The sequence below is a fragment of the Pristis pectinata genome, chromosome 12 (assembly GCF_009764475.1).
Source record: "Pristis pectinata isolate sPriPec2 chromosome 12, sPriPec2.1.pri, whole genome shotgun sequence".
Lineage (NCBI taxonomy): Eukaryota > Metazoa > Chordata > Chondrichthyes > Rhinopristiformes > Pristidae > Pristis > Pristis pectinata.
In genome coordinates this window covers 30,848,756-30,867,350 of record NC_067416.1, presented here as the reverse complement: position 1 = coordinate 30,867,350, position 18,595 = coordinate 30,848,756, and the positions used below count along the sequence as shown (strand labels likewise).

The 18,595-nt window shown below is 38.9% G+C and overlaps 1 protein-coding gene across 1 annotated transcript in view; it reads left to right on the top strand.

The window, feature by feature from the left end:
- Window positions 1-18,595, top strand: part of LOC127576924 (myoferlin-like) — a 183,359-nt gene that overhangs the window by 119,951 nt on the left and 44,813 nt on the right. Inside the window, 3 exon segments of the mRNA XM_052027748.1 lie at window positions 10,973-11,112; window positions 13,963-14,051; window positions 15,318-15,413. Of these exon segments, the coding sequence (XP_051883708.1) occupies window positions 10,973-11,112; window positions 13,963-14,051; window positions 15,318-15,413 (325 nt within the window).

Genomic DNA, 18,595 nt, shown 5'->3' with positions numbered 1-18,595 from the left:
TTTAAAAAGCTAGAAAGACTGAGCAAGTTAAGCAGCATCTGTAGAGAGAAACAACTTGTGTTTCAGGGCAATGAGCTTTCATCAGAACAGGGAGCAATTGGAGAAAATTTTGTAAATTGCAGTGTAAGGGGTAAGTTGTGGATGGAAGAAATGAAGAGGCCTCTGGGTGGAGAGCAGAATGGATTGAATGACAAATGGTGATTGAACCAGATGAAGTGGGTAAAGATTATCGAATGACCAAAAAGTACATCTGGTTGATAAAATAAAACAATTAAATTTTTGGAATTGCCACAAGAGGAAGAAACAAAGTTGGAATTGAGATTCAAGGCTGGATTGGTGGTTCATCTGAAATTGTGGAACTCAATAATTCTGCAAGGCTGTAATGTGACTCATCAAAGATGGAGTGAGCTTCAATGGAACAATGTAAGCGAATAAGGATAGGTCTGAGTGGGATGGAAAATTAAGGTAATGGGGAAACTCTGGGTTGAACTTGCAGACTCAATAGACATTGAGTGACTGCAAAGCATTGCTTTCTCCAGTATGGAAGGAACTGCATTGGGAGCATGGATGAAGTCCAGGTAACTTCACCTGGAAAGAATATTGCCATCCCTGCATGGCAGGGAGGGGAAGTGGGTAAAGAGCTGATGTGGCTTTTGTGGTTGCATGAGTATTGCTATGGTAAGCACAGTGAATATTGATGGAATTGCAAGAATGAACCAGATCATTCGAGGGGGAATGGTTCCTGTGTAAAGCTGAAAGAGGATGGTAGGAGATGGTGCAGAAAAAACAATCTGCTGGAGGAACTCAGTGGGTTCGTCGACTTTTCAGGCTGAAACCCTAATGTAGGGTCAGTCTTGATGCAGGGTCTCATCCCAAAACATTGGCCATCCCTCTGCCTCCATAAATGCTGCCTGACCTGCTGAGTTCCTCCACCAGACTTTTTGCTCCAGGTTACAGCATCTGCAGTCTCTTGTCTCCATGATAGAAGATGGCTACTGATGGCATTATATTGGAAGAATCAGAAATTATGGTTTGCCCATGAAATGTGGAAGCTAGTGCACTGGAAGATCTGAGAAATGGGAAAACTTGTCCTTCGTTCTGAGTGGGAAGTGGTGGGATATAGTTGAAAGCACAAGTGCAGGAAATAAAGAAGTGGTTGAGGGCTCCATTAATTATGATGGAGAAACCATAGTTGAGGCCAAATGCCTCTGCATTCAGCTCCTCTAATTTCTAAGAGCTCCAATATGATCAGACACTCCTTACCTTGCTCTTTCAATACTTTGTTTTTGGCTCTGCTTCTGAAACTGGATTTATTGCTGTAGAATAGATGTTAAAGGTGAAATGATTAGAACTCATTTAAGCCACCTCTGGGTTAGTAATCTGATGTGAGGCTGCATGAACTTGTGAATAGAACAGAGCTTCTCAATTATCCACTGGGACATTTCAGGCAATACCATTTGAGGCTTCTGATAGGAGTCGGTATTGTAGAAACAGGGCAATATGGAATGATCGCAGGCCTAATTTTCTCTGTGATTTAACGATTCAGACTACTTAATTAAAGAGAACTGGACCTTTAAATGAACCAAAGTAATTTCTTCCTCTGTTGCTGATTTAATGGGAGACCTGCAGTGAATTTAAATAGGTGCTCTACATCAGAGTTCCGACATGGAGCTTTGAAAGTACAAAATTTATGTTGGTTAATGTTTCTATATTCATATGCTTAGGAGTCACTACAATCAGCCTTTGTTTGTTCTAAAGTTGGCAGTCCAAGCCCTTGCGTTTGGGGAAGGGAAAATTTTAAGTTCATTTGATACTGTATCACACTTGGCCTTCCGAGCAATGCTATAATTCTGCCAAGGCAATATAGTCAGCTTCTACAGTGCAGTTTGCACTCAATTTCAATTATTGTTTATCTTGAGGCTCTGAATTGTTGTAGTAGCAAGAGGAAGTTTTTACTCTTTAATTCAAGGTCAGCTAAGGTTTTATCATACAGGCAGCTGCTTTTATAAGCAAAAAGGGTTCATTGGTAGTTCAGGGTAATACAGTAATAATTTCAGGAACAACACCACCTATTCACTGCCTTATTTTGATGTGCACTTGGAAAAATTCTGGTAACTCGGTGACCTGAATCATTCAGCTGTCTACGCTCTGATAAATCTTTGAATTTTGCAGCTCATTTAAGTTTGACTGTTTGGAGAATACAGTATTTGTTTTGAAATGGCCACTAGTGCTAAAATTCAGACATTTTGTGTAACTGAAACAACTCCAAGCCATTCTAATAAATACCTTTTCACGATGCAACCAGGACAACATTTGAATTTAGATGGCACACTATGAAGTGCACTCATTCATCTCTGTGCATATGCCAGGCTATCTGTGCCAATGTTATTTTATAGGCTGCTCAGGCCTATGTTTGAGGGGTATCAATTGATGGAAAAGTGCTTTGTATGATTTCTCTAAATATTTCAAATATGATCTTCAGTACTTGGACCAAGAGAACAAGCAAACTGGACCTCTGCAGCATTATCCATGAATCCATTGTCAAGTTGAGGACCAAAGGGTTAGTCTCCAATAAGTACTGTAGGTTTATACTTCAGTAGATTTCTGAGTTTAGTTTTGTTTTTGGCAAATTTTAACTTGATCTTTTTTGTTTTATAGCTTTTGTATGTTAAAGGAATTGTTAAAATAGGAGCAAAATCAAATCAAATGAAATCTAAATATTAACCAAACAAATGCTGGAAGTACTTAGCCAGTCAAACAGCATCTGTGGAATGAGAAAACTGTTAATGTTTCAGGTCAAAGAGTCTTTATCAGAAGATAAATATCAGCTTGATACTGAGCAGCCTTCAGAGAAAACTATTAAAATGAGTAAGATAATGTTGAGAGAGGAGGGATGGGGTGGTTGAGTTTCAGTTGGGGTGAGTTTTTGTTCAATTCAGAGCTTTTTTTTTTAATTTTAGTGAAGCATTGATGTAAACTCACCTAGTATTGGCTCAGTGGTGCTCCTAGTAGAGCTGCTGCCTCGCAGTTTCAGCAGTCAGGGTTCACTCCAGACCTCTGGTTCTGTCGGTGTGGAGACTGCACGTGATCTCTGTGACTGCACGGGTTTCCTTCAGGCTCTCTGGTTTCCTCCCGCATCCCAAAAATGTGAGGGTTGGTTGGTTAATTGACTATTGTAAATTGTCCCTGGGTGTAGATGACTGGGTAACATTTAGGAGTTGGGGGTTACTTCATGGGAATGTTTGGAGAATAAAATGGGTTGGGGTAGGATCATTTTAAGAATGGATACTTAATGGTTGGCACAGACTCGGTGGGCCAAAGGGTCTACTTCCATGCAAGGTATCTGTACGGCACAGTGTATTTGATATTAAAGAATTAAATTATTTTGACCAATAAAACCTGTAACCACCTACATCAAAATCAATCAACAAGGCCAATCAAATACTGTTATCTTTTCAAGTATTTTCAGGAGCAGCCACACTTGAAACTCAAAACTAAGTCTCCTGAACTGAGAGGCAGATTGTCCTTTGGTGTCAAAGGGGTTTATGGTAAACACTTCTATTTATTTTCTAATTAATAGCATGGAATTAATCTGTTCATTTCTTCCCATCTGTAGTTGGACTTTTTAAATAAATAAAAGTCTTGGATACATTTTAAATTGAAGTTGCTCCTGGCATTGTTGCTAGGTGTCACTTCAGTAAATTAGTATTCTGTAAAGGATTTTAGACAGTCATGTATTTTAAACCTACCTATGGAGATAAATCGTTAAATGAGAAATGCCACACGTTGCATTCTACATAAAGCTTGGGGACATGGTGACAGCTATCTATGCTCGTATTTCAATGGTGTTGGTGGGAGTTCTTGGTGAGTGAAGGGGTTAAACTTTTTGGTCTTCTATATTTCCAAATCTGCTCAAGTTGATTTCTTTAAATGACATCTGAAAAGTTAGTGAAGCTACTATAAGGCAGAAGAGCAATGAGTTGCTCAAGTCTTTGTCTGATTTGCTACAGCTTGATGCTACCTACATTTTTTTGGCAGGTTTTGATTTTGTTTATGAAGTACACAAAAATATCCTGAAATGAATGGCCTTCCTGAAATTCAGAACAGTGATACTTTTCGTCTCTCTTGCCAGATGAGGTCTATCCAGAATGATGCCAATAGAGTAGTGGTGTAATGTCAGATTTGGCTCATGAATTTGCTAGGCACTAATAGTATCTCCAAAACAGAAGTCTGTACTAGTCAGGTAGTTGAAGAAAGCAGTGTTTCTCCATGAGAAACATGGCTTGAACTGTCCTTGCACACCACTTTAAGTCAGGGTGTGTCACTGAAGCTTGTTATTTTTGCACCCAGTATGTATTTGATCCATTGAAGGTGGGTTGTGTATCTTGAATATTGTAAATTTAAGTTTTTTAACATCTATTTACAACTTAAATGGCTTCTCCTAAAGTGGAATCCTTCAGAGAATGACTTTCATCTTTTTCAAATTTTCTTTCCATGAGTGATGCAAAAAGCATTTTCCCCACAGCTCCTGAAGGTGGAACTCCAATCAGATGCTCCCAGTAATGACCAATGACTAACAAAAGTTCATAATAACTGCAACACACATTGTTATTTCAGCACACTGAGCATGGTTCAGAAGTCATGCCTTGTAACTTTTAGCAAATGGCTACTAAAAGGATTCTAATGAAATTGATGTCAACCCTGGTTCCCCTCAACTCGAGAGTTCCAACTTTGAGGGCTCAAATTCCATTCCAGTGGCTTGAACATGCAAACTATATTGAGGAACTCTTGTACAGTTTCATTTATTGAATGGAATTTAAACTGCACTTGTCTCGTGTGGGTTGGAAAGATCCTGTAGCACTATTGGATGAACAGAGTTTGTTTTCATCCTGGCCAAAACTAATCTTCCTTAAATATCACATCACATAACTATTCATTTCATTGTTGTTTGCAGGATTTTGTGCATAGATGTGCTGATTTATTAGCATGCACTTCAATTATTTCAGTTGTGAAGCACTTGAAATGCTGCGGTTATGAAAGATGCCTTGCAAATGCTAAGCTTTAAGGATGTATAGGTAGGGATTCTGAAGCTTGAATGTGTTTCCATTGACGTAGCAACATGGCATTTGCTATTCATTGGCCCAAAAATATTACTTGGGCTGGTAAATTATTGGAGCTTTCACAGCTGACCCTCAATGTGTTCTTGTCTGATGAAAATAGGCAAGTGTGGTTCTAACTGAGGAGTTGAGAAGTAGATGAGGCAGGATCCTGGCTACCTTTCCATCTCCTTTTACCCCAGGCAGTCTTTTTAAAAACTGCTCTGTATATCATTGTGGTTGAATCTGATACCTTGCTAAGCCCTTGCTCTGGAGCATATCATACCCTGTAGAGGGATTTACCCAATGTGCCATTGTTCAATCAGATGACAAATCATTGAAGTAGCTTGTCACATAACAAAATGCATCAAAGTACCAGTTGAAGAGGATCTACATTTGTACTTGAAGAACTTTGAGCAGATAATTGGATCAAAGAACAGTTATTCAACAAACAATGCACTACATCCAAAGGAAGTATAAAACATAGCCAGTTTTATTGATTCCTGTGCTCTTGGCGTGCAATTGCATCATGTTGCTGACTTCCTTATATTGCCAAATTCACAGCGTGTTGCAAAGTCACTTTTTTTTTAACACCAATGTCCTCCTAATCGCACAACTTGATTTAGATGTACAGACTCTCAAATCCACTTGAGTGAAAATACTGCAATGGAACCATTTCCATATGAACTATGTTTTACAGTGAGAAGTGCACCTTGCCAGCGTTGCATTGCTGTTCTCCACTGCAGTCTATGGCATCCTGCTGCTTTTCCAGAATTCTCTCCTCTTCTTACAGCCCCCCCACCCCTGCACACTCCAGCCCCCCGATGCACTAAACATTTTAGGAAGTTGGAAAATAGTGCATCGAAAGTTCAGTTTCTCAATACATTTGAGCCAATAGTGATCCTTTTGTATTTTTAAGCAGTTTGTGAAGCTGAATGAACATCCTAAAACATCTATAGAAATTAATTATTGTGCATATGTGGCTCATATTGGTGTCACCTTGCATAAAACCTACATCCCAGGCAGCAGGGGCTACTGTGGGAACTTCAAACGTTGGTGGATGTATTAATATTTTTACACGAATTTTGTTTTTGTGTCCTTCTCCTACCTTTTAAGTTGGAAAAACAATGCAATTTACCTTTTACTGTGAAATCATGCCCGTGCATTAAACCTCAGGTTTTTAAATTGGGAATATATGATGGTTTTTTTCCTCAAATTGGGTAACTTTAGATCTCCAGATCTTGACAATTACGCACAATTGATGGGAAATTTTCAAAGATGGCACAGCTATTTTCTTTCTTTTGACCCATAAAATATTTTTTAAAAATTCCAATGCTCCCAAAGTGCGAGTTCAAATGATGATTAAATATTTTAACATCAGATTTCAACAGAGCAAAACAGTGTTTTTGAGCAGTAATGTGAGTGGGCAGATGCTCAAACCAGACAGGTCGGTTTGACATGAGAATGAACCCAAGGAGTATGAAAAGTAGAGATAATGGGTGCTAAAATGAGAGTGAAATGTTGTGAGGAGCATTTCTTTTGCTGATCTGGGGAGATTTGTAGCGGGCAGCTGGGGGTGATTCTTTCTGCCTGTGTGTGCAGTGTCAGGGACTTGCTGCACTATATCCTTTCTGCCCTCTCCATGAACTGGGCAGCTTCCTTTCACCAGTTTATTTTAACTTGTGCTTTGGCAGTTGTCTGAAAGCTGCAGATGTTCCATATAAATAAATGTGCTACTTGCCTTAGAAAGCTGTACACTAGTACTGGAAAGTTAACCATTTCCTTCCAAAATCCAGCAGCAGAGCGAACAAACTGGGTGAACCATCATTTAGTATGCAACGATGCAGTTCGTTTCCAGAATTGGCAGCCGTGCTTGTTATACTCTTCACTTTTTTTCAGAATTGTATATGCTGTCACCAAATTTCAATTGTTTTTGAGGTGCTTTCATAAACTATAACTTTAAATTTGCATTTGTTTGGCTTGTTTGTTGTTGTGCTGTGCCGAGCGTAGTTACAGCCCTCCTGTGTTGAACCAGGTTGCATATTCTCAGCCTTGTGATTGGCAAGAAGCCCACACAGGAGCAGCTTCATGGGTGTCATGTCTGGTCACTTAAATAGCTGTTAATCTGAAAAATACAATTGGTATGATGAATATCATCATAACAAAGTACTTGGAGCAGCTTGCAAATTGCAGAACATAAGCAGCAGAATTTGTGGTGCCACTGGTTCAGAAGTGATGCGCATTATCATTCTACTTATGATGCTGTGGAACAGGATCGTGCAAGGTGGTGTACTCCTGGGCGAATTTTTTTAAAATATTATTTGTAGTCAGTGCAGCTTAATTGAAATCCAGATGAGGTATTGTTAGCATAACAAAACTGAAGCAGTCTGTTATGGAATGTCAAAAGTATGTGACTTCTTAGTAAACGACTGGCCAGAGCTTATTTATTGTGTTGTCTTTATTTATCAGTTTGCTCCAGGTCTTGTTGTGAGAATGAACTTTTGTAATCTTTGTTTTAGGCATGTTGCTGGTATAGGATCATTGGGGATTTTGTTGCCCCATTGGAGGTGGCAATCTTTTCAAAATGATAGGATGCGTGCCTCTTTACATTCTTAAAACAAAGATTGCCTTGCTAATGTTATTGGTGGGGGATGGGAAATATTCGTCAGTTTTACCCATGTGACCTTGTATATTGCCAGAGCCCTATTGATACACAGGACCTTACTGCAAAGGACTGAGCCAGTTCTGGACTCTGATTTCTAGTAATTGCTATTTAGTAAGTGTTTCTCAGAATTAATTGCCAAAGACGTTTAAAGCTGAGAGCGGATGCTTATAAAGCAGGATGGACAGGTTCCATGTGCGGTAAGCTTTCCTAAAGGTCGGGTGCAGAGCTTCAGCCAGCACTAATCGGGCAGAGTGAACATATCAGTAGTGCACCCCATAATCCCAAGGTAGAGACTAGAGGAAAGTGGGTTGGGGCTGAAGTGGGGTGTATGATAGAACCTATGGCCTCCTATCCTTGCTGCTGCTACTGAAACATTGTGCTGCTCTTGGCTTTGGGGGAAAAAAAGTTGGATCTTTATAGATTGTCGGGCAAATAATGAGAATATCCTTTTTAAGTCTGTTCCATTTCATCTGCAATATGGTTCCTTGTTTACCCCAACTGACCACCCCACCAAGCTCACTCCCCATACTCCATATTCACCCACCTGTCTCATCCCAGCTTCCTTCCTATACACTGTTGACAGCCATCCCAGTCTTCTCTTCCCACCACCAACAAAAGGGAGACAATTTGCAGATAGTCCCTCTGACCCAGCACTGCCTTGAATCTTGCACTGCATGCTTTGACTTCAGGGACCCCTCCTGCCACTGCGGCTGCCTCCAGAAAGCTGCTGAAGTGAAGCTGCTCTTGGGGCTAGCAGAAAGGTGGGAGAAATGTCATGCATTGTGAGACTGAGACTGCATTTGTGTACATCTCCCTGCCCAAACCAAGATGGCTAGATCCCCCACCTGATCCCAGGAAGAACTTGGATAACCCAATCCACTTTTCTGCCCCATATTCCTATTTTCTCCTCTTTGGATTTATTCGAACAACTTGTCATTCCATCACTCAAATGCCAAAGCTCAAGCACTCACTCTTTTTTCATTAAAAGTTTCCTCCTGTCATCTTTTGATTCTTTCTCAGATCTTAAATCTGTGCCTGGTGATTTATTCACTCTTAAGCCACATATCGTAATCAAATGATGCAAAATATTTAGGAAGTGCCCTCAAACAATGGCTTGAAGACTTTTTTTTACTAAAGAAATTCTCAACATCTGTTTTTATACCCATATTTTTAACCGATCTTTATTCAAATATATACCCAATTTTCAATGTGCTTGGAGGACCATTTTCAGGTCAATAAACAGTAAAGCTTTTAGTCAAATTATTGTGAGCACTTTAATGTGTGGAGGCAGTTAAGGATGCACAGTGATGTCAAATGGCATAAAATGACTTCACTGCACAGTTGGTACCTACATATGAGACCCAAAGGAACAGTGAGGGTGGTGTAACCAGAGGCTTGGGTACACTTCTGGTTTAGGTTAAATAACACTTCAGGTCAGCAACTCTTCCTTGGAACAACTATCCCACGTGAATCTCTGCCAAGGCGTCTGAAGCTTCACACTTGCATCTGGATACTGTAGGTGTCTTTAATTTTCCTTTTGTTAGTGCTTGCACTGCTTGTGATATTCACATCCTCTGCCATCACCACATCATTCTAGTGAACAATTCATTGCTTCTCACTCCATTCCTGCACCTCATCATAAACAAAATACCTCTGACTCTCCAAATTCCACTTCCCCCTCCCAGAATTGCCTATCTCCCCCATTACTTCATTAACTCCACTCCCCAGTAAAAGAGAGGCTTGTTCCACCTTGGGTTCCATGCATGTAGTATGATGGAGCCTCTCCTTCAAAAGTGATCCTTCCCACTGGGCCAACCTAAGAGACACCATGGACAAAATTTACCCTGGAGCCCCAAGTGCCTTGCTTCATGCTTTATTTGTCCAATTTGAATTAAACTGGTTATTAAAATTGTGCTAACTTATAAATCTGAGGAGCAGTTATCCACACAAATCAAAAGTGGTCAGTGATATTGAACGAATCATTAATTATAGTATAACTGAAGATTTCCATTTTTGATGAAAATTTGTCTGAATTTATATATGCTTTCTGAGAAATGTGTATTTTAAAAAAAATAGGGATGTTTAAATAGAGGAAAATTCAAGTACTGGGGAGAGACTTGAACTTGTCAGATATAAGGTTGTACTTGTAATCTGATAAAGAACAAATCCTTCAAGCATATTTGATCACTGGCGTGAGGGAGAATATCTGTTTTGATTTGATTTATTCACATCAATCATTTTTCATGTGCCATGCACACTGCACGTGAATATCAATAGCAGAGTTGACATTGATGGGTTTAAAAGGTGAGGGTGTGGAGCAATGAATAGACAGATGTAATTAGGTTTCATTTTAGTCATTTATTTGATACAGATAACTACTGTTTATCCAGTTTCCTTCTATCAAGATTAAAAGGATTTCTTCAATTCTCCCAATGGCTTAGTTGACAAAGGCACCACCCAGCATAACATTAAGTCATGCACAGGAAGTTCCAAATTCAAGCCTTGGTTTGTTGTTAGCTCATCATTGATGAGAAGCTTGGCCTTCTATAACGCTGGGCCACGGAGTGGTTGGGGTGGGGGTGGGGTGGACAGCAAAGGTAAGCTGGCTTCTTCTGATTACAAACCTGTTCAGACTTGCATTTTTTTTCTCAGTGCCAATAATGGCTTGGATGAAGCAAACCTGACCATGAAGCAATAATAATGCATGATCAGTTAATCATTTATTGAATGGTTTCCATCCATCCCACAAACAGATGCGAAGTTGTATGTAACAAAAAATGAACAACATGGACTCTACAACCGAAGGGTAAAAGTAGTGGAGGGACTCTTGTAAAGGACTTGGGGTGTGACATAGGAGTTGTCACCTTTTCATTATTGTCCCTGTGTGGGCATTCTAGTTTTGAAACATTAAATGTTGTGTAATTGGTGCCCACACCTACATAGATCATACTGAAGCTTCATAATATATTGGTTGCATTTCGTTTAATTTGGAGAACAATTGTTGGTGCACTTCACAAGATGTGTCTGTATTAGTGCAGAGAGGAGTCTGAACTGTTAAGAAATCAAGAAAAATTGAGTTTAATCATCAGTGAAAAAGTTAAAGGAGAACCCTTTGCCTTTGTAATATATTTGTGTTTAAGACCTATTTTAAGCGGCAGTTTGATCTCAAAATGTGTGAATCCACCATTGACATTGTAATTCTTTGATGCAGAAGGTAACAAAACTTTAAATGAGCATCTTGGACTTCCCGAGGAACGTCTAGCACTTCACGTTTTGCGGCAGCAAGGACTTATACCAGAGCACGTGGAAATGAGGACATTGTACAGCACCTTTCAACCCAACCTTGCACAGGTAACACTCAAGTCTGAAATCTAACCAAAGGTAGGTTTGGAGCAAGTCAACTTGCCTGGGCTACTTTGGAACAGAAGGTCTAGAGAGAACATTTCTTAAAAGAAAAATTTAGAAGCAGGGAGGGTGGGTGTAAATCTTCCCTGGTAGGGGGATCTGGCAATGAGGAGTCATTAATTTATGATCTTCTGAGGAAATGGGCAGGGTTGGGTGAAGGGGTGTTTCTTTAGTTGTTTCAGCACAGAATGCTTTTCTGTATTGGATTGTTGAGACTAAACTTGACCTCTGTTATTCTTTTTACATTTGCATTTTTTTCATCTTTTCAAATGCAAAAAAAACTTTCAAGGCATAGCTGTCTTGTTTGTGCAAGTGAAATGGACTTGAGTAGAGAAAGTACAGTGAAAGTTTGTAGAAGATGCAGAGCTTGGCAACAGAGCAGGATGGTAGGAGACTGAAAAACTGAAATAAAAACAGAAATGCTGGAATTGCCTACAGACAAAGGGTTTTTGACCTAAAATATTAACTTCTTCTTCTACAGATACTACCTGAATACTGAGTGATTGCAGCAGTTTGTGTTTTTAGGAACATAGTTGTACTGATGAAGTTCAGAAGTGTGTCGAATGTACTGTAGGGTGGATAAGTGTAATGTGATGCTCTTGGGAAAGAATAAGATGGAAAGAGTTCTATTTTAATTATACTGTCATGTGTGGAATCTGTGATATTTGGCTTTGAGTGCATTGGGTAGAGAAACCAGTCATGTGGAGCCTTCACAAGTCACTGTATCTCATAAATCAGTTGATTATTGTGTATGATTCTGAACATTACCTTTCAGAAAACATGTTAGCCTTGAAGGGCATAGAAGAGAATTATCTGCAAGTTAGAAGAATTAAGGGCCTTGAATTTGAGCAGATTTGGGTAATAGTAATAAAGGACACATTTGACTAAAATATACTTTAGTACTTTGGCCTGCCAAATATCTCAGAGTTCAAAAGAGAAGGAAATGATGGTTAGAATGTAACTTGATACCAGTCCATTGCATATGGTTAATATAATTACCACATGAGTCCATAGAAAACTAACAACTTAAGGTAACTGAGTCAATATCTCCTGACCAAAGACCATCTTTATTCCCAGAATTCATTGTTACGGAGTGTTGTACAACCTGTAGCCATCAATGTTACATGCCAATGGCTTGTAAAAATCTGAATATTTCAAAGAGCCAAGGGAATCTAATGCAGTGTTAAGAAAAGTGATCTCATGAGCATGGCAATTAGATGAATTGAACAGCTCTCAATGTCAAGATAAAACGAAAAATTTGATGACTAATAGGAACTATTAGAATTGTTTTCTGCCATGCTGATCTTTTGATAAACCAGATAACTGAAGAAGTTGGTGTTTTCCCCCATTGAAGAGTAGGTTGCCCAGCCATTGAAGGGATAGTTTTATGACTAGCAGAACGGAAATAGTTGGCACCCAATGCTGAAGATAATCCAGAATTAGTAGAAATGGATTGTCCATTTTGGACAGGCAATCTGATGGTTGAAGGAATTGTCACTTTGTATATCCCACCATATGTTGTGCCTCTTTTGGGATAATGAAAACATGGATAAGTTGAAACAAAATGTGAGAGAGAAAATAGTGAAATAGGCTGATTTTGATTCGGAGCATTGGGTTTGAAGGTGAGTTGCAGATTATACACTTTTTCCTGAGTAAGGAACTGAGGATTCGGTGAGCAGTAGGGTTACAAACGCAAGTTACAGACTTGGGAAGTTGTAGTTCAACTATGTATTATAGCCCAATAGGTAATTTGAGGATGGAAAGAGATGTGTGTGTGTATATCCTTTTTTTTTCTTTTTTAAAAAAAAGGAATTGGGATAGGTTTGGAATGAATTTTGTTGAGCTAACTGGAGAAAAGCCAGAAATTCATCTGGAAGTGACTAGAAGCCTTGCATCGACTGGCATGCTATTAATAAAACTAATAGAATGATGAACTGTTACCAAATCAGCGGAGTAAAAGTCCAAGGCTGTTGTGTTGAAACTGACCAGTTCCTGGTCAGCCTACACCTTGAGCCTAAGTGGAACCAGGAAGTATTTGATCCTTGAAGTCTCTGCATAAAGGGCTCCTAAAGACTGGGCTATCTTGTTGTACCCTTTAGCCTTCAAAGGTGAATGAGAGGACTAAGCAGAAGAGAATCAAAATATAGAGCACTACTTAAGCCGTGACTACAGATAAAGGAACATGAAGCACATTAACCAAGCAGTCGTAGTGATAGATTAGCAACCTAAATTGTGAGAGTTTAAAACCCACTGCCAAGATGTGACTCTGAAATGAATGAACCAGGTAATTTATCACCTTCCATGGACAAGAAAAAGCTCCCTAATATCCTTCAAGAAAGGGAACCTACCACCCATAATAGTTATGGTCTGCATGCAACTAAGGAACCTAGAAAGCTTTTGATGCCCTGGGTGGTTAAGAATGTAATTCTGCCTTCCTTATGTCATTCACAATACATGTGCAAATAGTTTTTGTGTTTGGTCCTATTTCATTTACTCATTGATCCAATTTGTAATTTGAATGAGAGAACATTTATAGAATTTTGGTCACTGGAGCCAGAGGAGCCAAATGGCTTTTCCATTTGCAATAGTTCAGATACTTGAATGGAACACCATAATGATGATGGTTGGCACAGACTCGCCATAGTGCAAGCTCTGACCATTGCAGTCTTAATGATGATTAGTGCTGTCGAGATCAGCAACCATACAACACATGTGTTTTCCAAATTGTCATCGTGTTTGTTTCTTTCTTCCTAAGTTGTATGTATTGATTTTGTCACACCTTATCTCTTGCATTAGGGAAAGCTTCAGATGTGGGTTGACGTTTTCCCAGTGAGTCTAGGCCCACCTGGGCCACCGTTTGATATTACACCCAGAAAGCCCAAGAAGTAAGTATTGATTACCTCTGTACTTTAGTATGTACTGATGGAAATGCTCAGGTCAGACAGCATGAAAAGAGAAACTGAGTTAACACTTCAGGACAAAGACCAGATTGTAGGGTCATCAACATGAAACCTCAATTCCATTTCTCTTTGCAGATGCTGCCTGACCTACATGGTGTTTCCAGCATTTTCTGCTTTTTTATTTCAGATTTCCAGTATCTGCAGCTTTCCTTTATTTTCATAATGTATTGCTTGTTGGCCTATGTGATGCATTTTTTGACTTTAACAAAAACTATGTGCTCATTTAACTAATAAGCCATCTGTTTGGCTGATGGGGCATAAGCTAAATGTGTTTTGCCTATTGCATTTTTTTTTTGTTGACATCAATACAGGGTGATGTTGTTGGTGAGAAGTGCCAACATGTCAATGTATGCCAAGATATTATCAACATATATATGATGCTTGTTTAAGTGCGAATTCCCTACAGATGGGAAATGATGGCTGATGTTAATGGATTCTTTGTTGTGTAATGGTCATTTAGAACCCTGTGGCTACCAAGAAAACTGACACAATAGCATCTGTTGTCAATAAGAAAGAACAATTGTCCCAGTTATCTTTTCTGTGTGGTTGTTTTATGATCTGATTAGAAATTTTACTAATTTTCCTGCAGACTCAACATATAACTGCAGACTTGGCATCAGGGCTGAACTAACCATTGCAATCATTGGCTAAAAAGAATAAATTTGGCACTGGCTTTCAGTTCTCATTTTACATAATGACACCTGGTGGAAATTTTATTTTTCCCCATGAAACTGTTAGGTGATACCTGAAGTGGTTTTGATTGTGATTCTTCCCACTGTCCCTGTTAAATTGCTTGCTACCATTACCTAGACTGAAAACCGCCTGTTTGTCATGAGGCAACAGAGTACAACTAGAAGTAGCCTTCAAAAATGGAATAGTGTGAATCTTGACAGTTTGAGCCTAGAAATTATTTAATGAAATATCAATGTATGGACAGGTCAAATTCCACATTGTTATTTCAGGACATGTTAATACCAGTGTGTTTTCAAATGATTTAATACATCTACATAAACTAGTAAGAAAAATGTTAAGCATCCATGCTGTATTCCCAAGGCTTTTTGTTTCCTTTCCAACCTGTTTCTCAACTTCTTTATCCAGTGCCTTTAATAATTATTTGAAGGAAATGTGTCTAATCCTATTCTTCATGCTTTGCATTTTCAATGCTTTGTCACTTTGTGTACTTCATTGCAGACATTTCCTTCGCTGTGTAATATGGAATACCAGTGATGTCCTTCTGGATGAAAAGAGCATTACTGGAGAAGAGATGAGTGATATCTATGTTAAAGGGTAAGTAAGTAATTCCTTAACTGGTGTTTTTTAAAAAAAATAGTTTTGCTTGTTTCTAAGTCCAGACATGACCTCAACATTTGAATTGTTAGTCTTATTTGCTATCTGCTGCAGCCCTGCTCTCTATCATACCAGCAGTGAAAGTAAAGTGGAGTTCATGTGCAGGCCAATCGAGACCCCAGGGGAGTTGCTGGTATTTGGAATATTACTTTTACGGATGGTCTGATGAAAGACCTATGGAACCTGGGCCTTGAAAGGCTCATGACCTTGCTGACAATTTCCTTGCAGTCAGAAGTTCAGAAATGCTGCAGGTGGGAGTTGTGGGCATGAGTTTAATGTGATTTTCATTTCCTTTTTAATATCTCTGAATAAATGGGCATTTTGTTGAGCACCACCAATAAAATGTCTTTTTATTTAAAATATATTTATTCATGTTTTCTTTTATTGCATCAGTGTTTTTTGTTAGCAAGATGATGAGCAGGTGTGCTGCTTTAAACCGCATCATCTGTTAAGAAGCAAAATTGAGGCAGCAGAATAATCTTTCTTATTGCTAGATTGAATTAGGATCTTAAGCATGTGGTAATGATTACTTTTGAAAGTTCTTTTGGGGGGGGGGGGAGGAGATCTTAAAATTCATAGTTCAGTTGAAATGAATGTTAATTATCTAAAGTTATGAAGACGGTGACAAAGGACTCCAGATGCTGGAATCTGGAGCAAATAAAAGAACTGCTGGAGGATCTTAGTGGGCCGGGCAGCATCTTTAGGGGCAAGTGAACAGTCAATGCTTCAGGTTGAGGCCCTTGAAGGGTCTCGAACTGAAACGTTGACTGTCCATTTCCGCTGCAGGTGCTGCCTGACCTCTTGAGTTCCTCCAGCAGGTGTGTTTTTTTTTGCCTATGAAGGCAGTTGTTGGAAGTAACTTACCTTTTTAAGCTTCAATTACAAGGTATAGACTTCATAGTGGAATTATCAGGCAATACCTTCAGGATTCTTGTGGTTAAAATTTTCATGGCCTTAGCTTCTTGCATGTACTACAAAAATGGCTGGAATCAAAAGATAATGCCTCAACAGTATCTCAGAATAACAGAGGAGGAGAAGAATTACTCCAATTTTTTTTTTGATGATAAACATCTTGACAACCTATGATTGCAAATAACACCTCACCAATTGTCACTCAAGTTGGCATTATTGGCAATATCTGTGTTCTCTGGTACCTGAGAAAACAGAAATAATCATGCTTAGCTTGTGACAATTTTATCCCAAATTATCCAAAGTAAATCTTTTTAAGCAATACAAGAACATGCAGAAATAGAAACAGGAGTTGTCGTTAGCCCGTCATGCAGGTTCCATCATTCGATAAGATCATGGGTAATCTTTTACCTTTCTTGCTATTTCCCCATGCCGTGTGACTTCCCCAACATCAAAATTCTCTCCATTGTTCTTGAGTAAGCTGAATAGCTAAGCCTTCACAATCCTGCCCTCCAATTGAAGATTTCTTTTTTCTATCTGTCCTGAAAGGCTGAGCAACTCTGCAAAATTGTTACAGGACTTGATGGGTTAGATGCAATGAGATCATCTCATTCATCTAACCTGCAGGACAACTTGATCTCCTTGTATGACAAACCTAGGAATCATACTCATGAACATTTGCTCCTTTTCAAGTATAGCCTTGGAAAATGAGACCATACCTGTGCACGTTCCAGATATCATCCACCCTCAAGTCTAGATATCTAATGAAGAATCTTACTATTGTTTTGGGATTGACAAGTCTTCATTCTATTGCACATTGATTTCCCACAATGGGGGACATGGGTAAGCAGTTGATAGTGAATAAAATGTGTTACAGTTGATTTAACCTCAACCATCCTAATTAATTTCTGTGCAATTCTGAACATCTGGAAATATCAGTATTTGTGGCTTCAGTCAAAGAATGATTTGTTCAGTGAGCCTGATTCAATGACATTGGAATGTACACCCTTTAACATTGTAAAGGTTCAAGGCAAATCATCATGGATCAATACTACAATGGGTCAAGGTACTTCTATTGTGCTTTTCAATCCAGGCCCCTAATATTTGCACTATGCCAGTTGCCTCTAGTTGGAAATATGGTTTCTCCTCAAATCGAATTTGCAGGATGTGAAAAAGGGATATAAATGGAAAATTTTATTTGAGCTTGATGATGGGATCCTGTCCAGGTATATGCAATCCTGCACTGGTTTCCTCCTTGCTCTTTCGCTGAACATGGTCAACAGTGTGTATTGTGAGTAACCTGTCTAGAACAGAACCACAATATTTATCCGATTTAATGGAATCTAGGTCTTGCAACCACGTGTAAAGTAGTCATGTCGTGGGCTTAGTCTAATGAATGTAATGTGGCCATTATTAAATATGATCAGATGACCAATAGCTGCTTTTAATTTTGGTTTTCTAGTCTTAATAAACTGAATAGATTTCCTTTGAACAGAGTAGAAACATCTGGTCTGATGTTTACCCCAGTGGACATACTTCACTGATAAAATTAATTTAGACTCGGAAGTTCAATGGTCTCCTTTTGTATGCAGAGGATTATATCAAACTGTTTGTGCTCAATGCATTCACTTCCCCCCTCAAAATTCCAAAAGCAGAAAGGAAGATTCGTACCCAAGAAGCTTTTCCAATGATCAATTCACGATGCCAGCTTTTAGCTCCCCATTTCATCCATCATTGGTTGCAAGAAGCTTTCCAAAACATTGACTTGTACAGATATTAATAGATAATATCTGCCTTACCCATTGAAGATTGCAAAGGATAATAAAAAAAAGCAATGAAAATCAGCCTTCCAAAAAAAATCTTAAATGCACTTTGAGAGAGCCTTTGTTAAATAGTTGCAAAATAAAAGCTCAGTGGCATCATTAAACGCCTGCCAGCATCCCAGATACTGTTCTAGCAGCATGACACATCCAAAAACAGACAGACTGTTCCCAATTTTATTTTCAAATGCTATTAAATAATTTATCGTCCACTCTGCCCCATTCGCCTTGCTGCTTCTCCCATTTCCCAAAAAGAGTAATCTTCAGGTCAATACAAGTGTACATGATCAATGCACAGCTTGTTTTCATTCACCCATAATAGGTACAGTTTTTTTACTAAAGAAATTAATGTTTAACTTGTAAACTCCATGACTTGGAATAGATAAAAATTGT